Source organism: Chroicocephalus ridibundus, chromosome 12 (genome assembly GCF_963924245.1).
Source record: "Chroicocephalus ridibundus chromosome 12, bChrRid1.1, whole genome shotgun sequence".
Taxonomy (NCBI): domain Eukaryota; kingdom Metazoa; phylum Chordata; class Aves; order Charadriiformes; family Laridae; genus Chroicocephalus; species Chroicocephalus ridibundus.
The window spans coordinates 1,290,419-1,300,669 of NC_086295.1; the positions used below are offsets into that span (position 1 = coordinate 1,290,419).

General features: G+C 45.8%; 1 protein-coding gene across 3 annotated transcripts; it reads left to right on the forward strand.

Moving 5' to 3' along the window:
• The first annotated feature begins 549 nt into the window (after positions 1-549).
• Positions 550-9,444, forward strand: FAM217B (family with sequence similarity 217 member B). 3 transcript variants are annotated; one of them, XM_063349622.1, is made up of 5 exons: positions 553-695; positions 1,549-1,754; positions 3,024-3,135; positions 3,236-3,321; positions 3,717-9,444. In XM_063349622.1, the coding sequence occupies exons 2-5, from the start codon at positions 1,660-1,662 to the stop codon at positions 4,906-4,908; spliced, it is 1,485 nt and encodes a 494-aa protein (XP_063205692.1). In that variant the 5' UTR covers positions 553-695; positions 1,549-1,659; the 3' UTR covers positions 4,909-9,444. The 3 variants fall into 3 exon arrangements, with proteins under 3 accessions (XP_063205693.1, XP_063205692.1, XP_063205694.1); XM_063349623.1 differs by lacking the exon at positions 3,024-3,135 and having other exon boundaries at positions 550-695; positions 1,549-1,749; positions 3,174-3,321; XM_063349624.1 differs by lacking the exon at positions 553-695 and having other exon boundaries at positions 750-1,749.
• The last annotated feature ends 807 nt before the right edge of the window (positions 9,445-10,251 follow it).

Below are 10,251 nucleotides of genomic sequence, written 5' to 3' on the forward strand. Positions count from 1 at the left end.
GGGGAGATGAAGGCAGTCTCACTGGCTGGCAAACTCGAGGCCGCTGTGCTGGCTGGTGGACCCGTTGCTCAGGCTGGAAAGGGACTCAAGGCTGTCCCCCTGGATGCTGGAGGACCTGAAGCTCTCCCGCAGGCTGGAGAGCGACTGGAGGCTGTCGTGCGGGGTCCCGAAGGGCTCCAGGCTGTCGGAGAGGTCACTGGCTGCCCGGGGGTGGCGCGCTCGGCCGCTGCAGGCGGGGAGGGGGGGCTGCAGGCTGTCCTCGCAGACGCCCACCGACCCCGCGCTGCCGCAGGAGCAGCAGCCGCAGCAGCAGGGACACTCCAGGCTGTCACACTGGATACTGGGCGACTCGCGAGGGCTGCCGGGGCAGGCCTGGAGGCTGTCGGGCTGGAGGGAGCCGGAGCCGAGGCCGGGGCTGCTGCAGAGGCTGGAGGGCGGGCGGGGGCTGTCGGGCGGGGCGACGGCAGGCTCGGCCCTGCGGCCGGAGGGGGAGGGACCCGCCCCTGGGGACTCCACCGCCCTCATCGGCCGCACGCTCCGGGCTAGTCCGGCCCGCCGCCGCCCGGCGCAGCCGCCCCTCACGGCCCCGCGGCGCATGCGCGGAACCGCCCCCCCATCTGACCGGCCTGCGCAGTGCCCGTCTGGCGTCGCCGCTCGCGGCCTGCCCGTAGTTGCCGGTGGCGGCTGAGAGCGAGGTAAGTACGGGGGGGGGGGGCTGAAAACGCGCGGGGGCGGTCCGCTAGCGAAGGAGCTGCCCCCCGGTCCCGTCGTCAGGCGGGAATGGCCGGTGTGTGCCGGGACGGGCACCGGTGAGGAGCAGGGGTGGGTCAGATGTAAACAGACACGGGCGTGAGTGTGAACATAAATATATAAATAGCGCCGCCCCGAAGCTGACGGCGGGCGGGGAGAGGCGCTCCGGCGCGAGTCGATGCCCGTCCGCGCTCTCCCGGGACGGGAACGCGGCTCTGGGAAAGAGGAGAATGCAGCGAATTCTGCTCTGAGGGTTTCAGTAGGGGCTCAGGAGCGCCGAGACGTTGGTTTGGGAAGAAGAAAAAAAATCAAGTATTGGGTACCAAATTTGCACATATGAGCAGAGCGCCTTTTCTGCCAGAAGGGCAGCTCCGCGCGCCGATCCGCTGTCGGGTTAAATGAAGCGCAGAAACGCTGCTGCCGGCGGGGCCCGTGGCGCGGGGCCGGGGGCTGAGGAGCGCCTCGCGCAGGGGGACGCGCGCCCGGAGCGCCGCCGCACCCGCACGGGCCTCCCCTGCTTCGCCCGCGCGCCCTCGGGGGCGGGCCCGGCTCCCCCGGGGCTGTGCCCCGGCCCGGGGCTGTCCCCCGGCCCGCTCTGCTCCCCGCACCGGGCCGTGGCGGCTCGGCGTGGACCCGCGGTGGTACGGCGAGGGGTTGGGGCTGGTTCCCGTTAAGCGAGCGCTGGGGGAGGGGACGGCGTTTTCCAGTACTGTTTGGTAGCCGATTATGCCTATTTTACTGCTTTAAAAATACATCCCGTTGGGAGGAATGCACGGTGTTTGTTTACCGCATCTCTAGGACGTGGTGATGTTTGCGTTTGATACGCTGTGTCTTACGAACCCGAAAGACTGGAGTCGTTTGAAGATTATGTAAAAATAAAGGTGCAGATGCCCTTTAAAAAGAGTAATAATGGGACCGGGCATTCAAGAATATCCCTTATTACTGCACAGAGAGACACAGAAAAAGGAAAGCCAAATCAATGGAAACCACAAAGGAATGGTAAAGTAAGGAAATTATTTTCTCTCTTTCTAGTTACAGAAATCTCCAAATACTGTAGATTAGTTAATAGGTGCATGGCTCTGCTCTTCAGATTGTCATCCTCCCCTCTGATCCACGGCAACGATTGTGCAGTGTGGTCATGCAGGTCACAAAGTGACAGAGGTGACTGCGTCAATGCTGGAGGCACAAGACTTATTTTCATTTTTTTGTAAGCTCCCGAATTGATGAAATCATGTTTTTTAAACCAAAATCTGACTTTCCGGTCGTAAAAACTGTGAACAAGATGTACAGCCTGACAAATTAACTGAACTGCAGTCAAACTAGATTAGATCGGGAGGGTACAGTTTGCTTCTTCCTGTTCTAAAATGACATTTTACAGCTTTCCTTTTTAAAATCAGTAATATTCCTTGTTTGTAGAACAAACACTGTTTTCTGATTCTTACAGAATACACTGATTTAATGGTTCTGCCTGCTGACACAGAAATGTATCCAATTTAATTGAGGAAATGTGTTTTGGTTTTAAGCTGCCCGGAGCAGTAATGCCATTCCTTTTGCTTGCGTATGAGCTCTCTCTTACGAATATTTCCACAATCGCAGTATAACATGAAATGGTGACTTTTGTTTGTGCCTTTGTTGTGAAAGAGTTTGTATCAATATCAAAATAGACTGTACGCTCCCTGCTCACTTTCACTCCTTAACTTCGTAAGAATCATAGAATCATAGAATCATAGGGTTGGAAGGGACCTCTGGAGATCATCTAGTCCGACCCCCCTGCCAGAGCAGGGTCACCTAGAGCAGGTTACAAAAAAAAGAATAATCATTTAAATTTTGTTGAGAGTATGCGAATGAGAAAGGCAAGCAAGATTTGGCTTGCAGTCACCTTCATATTATACTAAATTGCAGTAGGACCATGTACCAGGTACTACAGAAGTTAGCAGTTAAATATGTAGTCTCTAATATTTCCTATTTATTATCCCCAAAGTAATTTGGGGATCTTCTGATAGAGGATTCCATATAAAAGCTAAGTTATATTATTATATCATCTGATTGAATTATTCGCTTTTATATTAGTAATGTTTGAAATACAGTAGTGCACTAGTAGTATAAAAAATAAAAAGTGACTATGGCATAGTTCTGATGAACTTTAAGAATAGTTGCAATTAAGTTTCTCTCTTTTTTTGAACTGAATTGTACTCTAAACTTTTATCGTATTTCTATTCTAGTGATCGTATATGTTGCTATTTACATATGATATTCTGTTTAATCCTTGGTAGTTACAGTAATGGAAAAAGCCATCCGAGCACCAAAGGACTAAATAAACCAATTTCTCATGTGAAATCTTCTCCTGGAAGATTAGGCAAAAATGTATCAAGTGCCATTGAAAAGGTAAATAATTCCTTTTTTTTGTTTGTTTTTGTTTACAGAAAAACGGTACCTAGTTTATGCCAGCTTCCGAATAACATCACGTACTTGCATATCTTTTCAGACTTCCCATGACACTCAAGATGGTAACCAACCACGCATTTTTAAGAAGGGACGAAACCAGCTGGATGACAACACTCAGTCAAAAAGGTAATGTTAAGATTATCTGTTTCATTTGTAGACATTTCAAACTGGTATGTAAAATGCTTGTGACGAAATCATGGCTTCTCTGTTTTGCCTTTGACTTGACCGGTCCCAGAATTCAGCACTTACGAGGACAACAAATTTAAGTTATCAATATAGAAACTTCCTTAGTGAGTTCTCAGGCGAAATCAGAATAAAATAAAACAAAAAAAATCAGTAGCAGGCAGTGTTATCTCTGCCAGAAAATATTAATTTTAGCTCATTACTAAGTTGCCATGCCAATTTTAGCTTCGTTCATGTAGATCCATGTCCTTGGAGGAGGGAGGCAGCAAGACCTTTGTAAACTGTTGTTCCAAAGACATTAACCATTCTAACGGGATATGATCTTTCTTTTTATTTAGGATCACGAGTGTTTGCACATCGCTGCACAGAGTACAAGGACCAAAGAGGAGCCTCCCAGAAAGAAGGCAAAATGAATCTTTTCTGCACAGGACCCCTCCTAGCATAACGGGCAGCGCACAAGGTAGCTTCTGTAGGGTTACAGATGTCCCAGTGCAACATTTCTATCGCAGTAAAAAAGAACAGTTGGAAAAGAATCATGAAGAACATGTTGCTGAAGCTGGTCCATGCTCTTCTAAATGGCAAGAAGCATCTGTAGATGAAATGTTTCTTGATTTTGAATCAGTGCAGATTATTAAAGAAGATGCTGAAGATGACAGTGCCAGTGATCTCTCTGATTCGGAAAGGATTCCCATTCCCCCGTCTCCCTGCACACCACCAGAACTCATTCTCAGAGCTGAAGAAATCGATCCAGTTTGTTTGGAACACGTCCCTGATACGGGTTTTAAAGAATCAGAGTATTACTACCCAGACTTCCTCCCACCCCCTTTCAACTCCTGGGACTTGAAGCAACTGGCCATCTTTGTTAATGTAGAGGGTAAAACTGAATTTCGACCAAAGCCAACGGGATTTCTTGAGAAATACATTGATCGCCTTTTGCAGCTGGAATGGCTGCAAATGCAGACTGTACAGAATGAGAAGGGAAAGGCAGCCAAAGCCCGGCCACAGACTGCTCCCGGCTCCATCCGTACCCTAAAAAGCCCCGGCAAAGGCAAAACATTGCTTAGCCCTTTACCTAACAAGCAAGCGGTTCCCCAAGAAAGCGTTACAAAGCTGCCCAGAAGCTATTGGGGTCACAGGGGAGATTCATGCTGTGAAGAAAGTCGCCAGTTATACTCTCAGCCAGGTCACTTGAAACTTTCTGATAGAACGGGACGCATGCTTCCTTCTCAGAGACAATCTGGTGAAGTAAGGAGTGAACTGAAAAAAAGCCCAGCCGCAAGGCAACAGCTTCTCAACATGCAGCCCTCCGAGAACAGTTCTAAAATTCAAAGCGTTGGTAATATCAGACCCCCTAAGCAACCCCCAGTATTTCATGGTTCAGCTGCTCCCATCAAAGGCTTAAAAACATACGCGTGTACAAATCCAAAGAAAAATGGCAATGCCAACAATTACGTTCCTTCTAAAAAACCAACAGGGGACAGGAAAATAAAAACAAACAGCACGAAGCAAACATCACGCAAATATAAATGAAGAAAAATTAGTTAGTAAGTGTTGATGCTTCTTGACTGCTAGAAAGCATTTTGCCAATGCAGAAGGTTCGTGTTTTCTTCTTAGGAAGATCCTGAGAAAATATGTTCTTGCTGCATGTTGTAAGTCAGCACTGTTCATTTCAATACGTGTGATCTTAAGCCAGCAAGGCCGGCAGGAGATCTTCTCCCTGAAGGCAAGTGTCTTCCATTGGTCTTTCCTCAAAAATATTTACAATTGCTCAACAAAGATAACACTAGCAGAGTATGGAAGTTTAGAGAAATATGTAACATGTCCTCCTGTTGGCACCGGCTGAAGTCCGTGGTGTTTCTCGTGCTTACCTTGGGGTATGTGAGGGAACAGGGGCCGCGCTCTTGGCCTTGAACAGGTGTGCTGTTTTGTGAGGCAGGTTTGACGGTGGTGGTTTGTGATGGAAAAGGGCTCAACTGTTTTTATAAAATAGTGGAGCATGCTTATCTATGCAAAGTCAAACTCTGATTCTTCACAGAAGATGATGAATTGGATTTTTTGGATGAATTGGATTTTTTGGATGAATTGGATTTTTTTTATAAGAAGAATGGAGATAATGTTTTGAAATATTTTAATGCAGAAAGGATTCTTTTTAAGACAAAAAAACGTTAGGGAGCAGACAGCTTCAATAGCAACAGATTAAGAAAATGGAATGCATATTTTTATACCCAGCTTTCCTTGGAGTTCATTTTGTAAGCCTTGATGCTTTTTGTCATTTAGAGGAAACGACCAAATTTCCAATTGCACATGGATATAGATGACTAATGCAAAATGGGGTATTGCTAGAGACTCTGTGGCCTAATTTGCAGAACTGGTAGCCTCTCAAAACATAAAAAATAGACTTTTAGGGGATGAATGTAAAGGCTATTCTAAGTTCAAGTAAAGATATATTTTGATACAAAAGATTTCTATTTTCGGTCACCCGAGATGACTATTATTTATCCCGTGGTTCACTTCATTTAGCTTGGCTTCTTGTTTCACGGTTTAGTGAAGCGACGTGGGGAAATGCCCCACAGAGAGGAACTGCACAACCAGGGCCGGGTCCTGTCCGCGGCCCCTCTGCTCCCTCTTGTGCCTGTGGGATGCAAGAGGGCACCACGCACAGTCCAGTCAGCATTCAAGGGTCAGCTCCTCTGTTACAATTTCAAGTCAATCACAGCGGCTGGGGACACACTCTCGTTCAAGATGAAATTCTAGAGGGTGTTTTGTACTTTCGTTTTAAAATGAAGTACAGAGCAGCATTAACTTCATCCGCAGCCACCAGTGGCAGTGAACTGCTTATGGGAAGTGAGCTGAGGTCTGACGGACCAGATCTCTCAAGTGGATCCTTCACGTTGTGACAGAAAATGAAAAAGTAGCAAACACTAAAGAGTACGTTATGTATATAGTATATATACGTATGCATATATGTATATGCACTTCTCTTGTTGATCTCATCTTGGTTTTAAGATGCTTAGCTGTTTCTGTTCTTTCATGGTGCCTACCAGATCTTCAGCTTTGTAAAATTGCAAAGCATGGATTTATATGTAGTTTAAAAGGTGAGAATATTATTAAATGTAGTAATAAACCAGAGTATTTTACAGTACGTTAAAACATTGCTCAGGAATAGTCTAAGAAATATTTTCAGTGTTTTTTTCCTAGTCTACTGGAGACCAAATGTGAAATTTTAAACTGATAAAGGAAACAATGTAATATACAGTATTATATTTCCATATTCAGTATTTATGAGGTCACAGTTAAAATGAGTTGTAGTTGCATGTACATCCATCTCTATGCAATTAAAGTGAAACTTAATCTGACATGCTCAAAGGTCAAATAAATTGGCTGTGTCAGAGGTGTGGTGAAACTTAGAGGACGGCATTCAACACCAGCAACTGCCGAGGACCAGCACGTTCTACTGTTGCTATTTTATCCTTTTGTTTTGTTTCAGACTCGTGATTGTATTTCAGCATTTTTTAGACAAAAGGTTCTTGCATCCAGTGCTAGGATTTCAAGCTCTGGCCAAATTCTACAAGCCTTCATTAGTCAAGTTTTCCTGGTTCGCGTTAATGGTAGTGCAAGTCAGTAGGACTGCTCTTGCCAATAAGCGCTGCTTTAGTGCACGATTTGAGCACGCTGCTTTAGTGCACGATTTGAGCACGCTGCTTTAGTGCACTACTGTAGGCACCTAACGCAAGGTGAGCAGGATCAAGTCAATAATCAGAATAGCAGTGTTTTAAAACTAATTCTGTTAGATGCAGTAATTAATTTAGCATGTTATATAGCACTGAATGCTAGCGTGTGCTGAATTTTCTTCTGAAATGTTACTCTACATTGGTGCTTTCCTGGGTTACCGGGAGGGCGGGCATGTAGATACAGGCACATGTTGCATGAGCACTTCTTAAATAAACAGTGTTTCAGTCAGCTTTGAACAGAGCAAAGGTGATGGGCACGGAGGAAAGTTCCTTCCCACAGACCTAAGAAAGTTTTGTTTTAATGTAGTGCTTGTGATCTGATGGAGATGAACCTGATGTTGGAGACTAAAAAGTTCAGCAGGTGGAGACGGTGATGGCACTTAAACTAAGCCTGAATGCTTGTTCCTCGCTACGCTCTGTCTGGGATCTGGCCAAGGAAGTTTGTCTTGCATGATAATCACACAAGTCTAACTGGTATTCGTTGCTTTGATACTTCTTACACAGTCTTCTTTGTTTACACACAGAAATAGAAAGTCTGTGTTTGCTTCAAGAAGCAGACGTAGCGTGAGCAGACCTGCAAGGGCTGGATTTTATCCCGCAGCACTTCTGCTTCTGTTTTAACTTGACTGTTCTGGGCCTACAGAGAAAAAGAGCTCCTGTTTATGCAGAGGGCTGTGGCTTATGTTTTGTTCAGTTTGTGTTGACGGATATTGTCTTCAGAAGCACTTCTGAATATAGCAGAAAAGTTTATTCCATCAAATACATTCTGTCTGGAATTAAAATACTTGCCCAGCACGGTGTTTGTGTGGCTGTTGACGGGGTGTTCACTGTGTTGAGCAATATGATCATACGTTCCTGTGTGTCTACGCCTAGCATTGAAAATGCTTCTTTGAGAACAATTTACTGTGATGTGAGATATTTAAACAATGATTTATTTTTTTTCTAGATAACTTAAAGGTTTAATCTTCTGCAGTACTACCCACAAAACAAATACTCACAGGTTGCATTTTAAATAAACAGCTGGAATCTACTTCAGTTATACTGGTAGCAACGCTGAACAACTCTGTTGTTTTCAATGAAATTACCCAGTTATAAAGACGTGAAGAAACAGAGTTTACCCCAGTATGTATAAACTGGTTTTTAATGAACATGAAGAATTTTAAAACAATGTTGTTTTTCTCCTGACATGTTTCTTTTTTCACCATTACTTGCATCTCTGCAGTGAAATCCTGTGGTCAGTTAAGGTGTTACACCCCCTGCAGCCCCACAGCTTGTGCCCGCTTTCAGGTCCGTAGAGCAGTGGGGGGCTCTAGGTCCCCGTTCCGTTGGCGGGGCCGGGCTCAAGCTGCTGCAGTCACTCACCCAGAATTTATGCCCCAAAGAGTGGTTATCGTCGTGCGAGTAACGTGTACTGTTCTGGGAAGAGCGGCTTCACACCCCTCGGGTGGGAGGGCCTTGAAAGGAAGACTCGGACAGTCCCTGCTGTGGGTGGGTGTCCCGGGTCCCGCGTGGCCGCTCCTTCAGGCTGATAAGGTGGACCGGATTGTTCTTTCCAAATGAGAGATGGCGCCTGCTGGTACGCGTTGGGGGTAGTGGGGTGCCGGTGCTTCTCGCGGAGGCAGGAAGGCTGGGCAGTGTTGCTTCTGAGAAGGCCGAGTTTAGAGCCAAGGGGCTGTCGAAGCAGGGGGCTCCCATCTCCCCCGCTGCCCCCGGGTGCTGTGACCGGGGGTCCCAGCCTCGGCCCGTGCCCCTCTGCTGCTGGCCCTGCCCGGGGCGGGGGCTGTAACGCTGCGCAGGGCGGGCAGGATTATTTCCTTGGGCTGAGCTCCACCTTTGACTCCAGACTGCTTCATCACGCCATGATGATCCCATCCCCGCTTTCTGGGCTTCAGTTAGTGGTGGCTGAGGTCGCTTTTACCTTGTATTTGCTATTAAAAGGATCTCGTTAGAACTTGGGAGAGTATTTTGACAGTTTTTTCAGTCAGTATGTGATAATGTTTTTTGGAGCTGATATTATAGTTGAAATTTCTACAGTATGAAATTGCCTATAATGTACTACTTTTTGCCTTATTTTAAAGGTATTGAGCCTTTGTTTCTCCCGTTGGCATTAATGGGTTTTCTTCTGAAAAAGAGTGAAACAGATCACTGTATCTGGAAAGACTGGAACTCAATTAACTGAGAATTTGCAGCCCAGCTTTTGATGTTGGTGATCATGTCGTCTTATTTATTTGCACTTTTTGTGGATATTTTTGCTAGTAATTTCATTGGAAAGTGATCTTGTAATTCAAAGTTGATGTATATTTACTGTATTAAAAAAGTGAGATACTGCCTGTTACTTCGTTGTATTTTTTTCATCATCCACAAGATGGCACATCTGAATTTTTCTTTTAGAAACCTCCTGCAGCGTAGGCTGGAGCGTGCAGCTCCGCGTACCCCGGCGATGTTGCTGCTGAGGGCCAAGCAGGGCAACTAACGCTGCGTGATTAGTTCTACTCCCCACGGCAGTCACTTCTGTAACGGCTGTGTTAAGGCATCGTAATAGGTGAAAATAACAGGAAAAACTTTCTCCATCATATTCATACTTTTTTTTTTTTTTTTAATGCACTAATGATTGAGTTTCACATTCTCTGTTATATCTCCAGGACACTTAGAACACGATCCAAAGAGCAGCAAAGACATGGGGGCAGATGCTAGCAGAGAACCGCATTCTCGTGTTGCTAGTACACACGGGTAATCGGTTTAACTTAACTTCACATACTGCGTCTTCATATGCTCAGCTGAGACTAATCAGAAAGAAAATGGAGGGAAATTCAAAGGGGAAAAAATGGCATTTCCTATTGCTGAAAATCCCTTTGCTTTGCTACTTCTGTAATCTTTATACTAAGCACTGCAAAACTCCATGAGATACCGCACAAGAATATTACAATGAGAACATTCTTGCTGCTTGAGTTTTCCTGATGTCTGAACCATCCTGTCCTGGGCTGCTATTTGAGCCTGTCACTTCTCCCGTTAATAGCAAATCTCAGCGGCTCATTTGCCTGCCTTCCTCCCCACGCTCGCTTTTATGTAAAACATTGTGGCTTATTTGACATGTTGTATTGCTTTTCTTCTCCCCTCAACAGAAGATCAATTCTTCCCTAAG

Bases quoted from the DNA above. Each gene is read 5' to 3' on its own strand.
- FAM217B (XM_063349622.1), top strand. From the start codon at position 1,660: ATGGGACCGGGCATTCAAGAATATCCCTTATTACTGCACAGAGAGACA. The intron at 3,136-3,235 runs GTAAATAATTCC...ATATCTTTTCAG, and splicing joins TATCAAGTGCCATTGAAAAG to ACTTCCCATGACACTCAAGA. The intron at 3,322-3,716 runs GTAATGTTAAGA...CTTTTTATTTAG, and splicing joins GACAACACTCAGTCAAAAAG to GATCACGAGTGTTTGCACAT.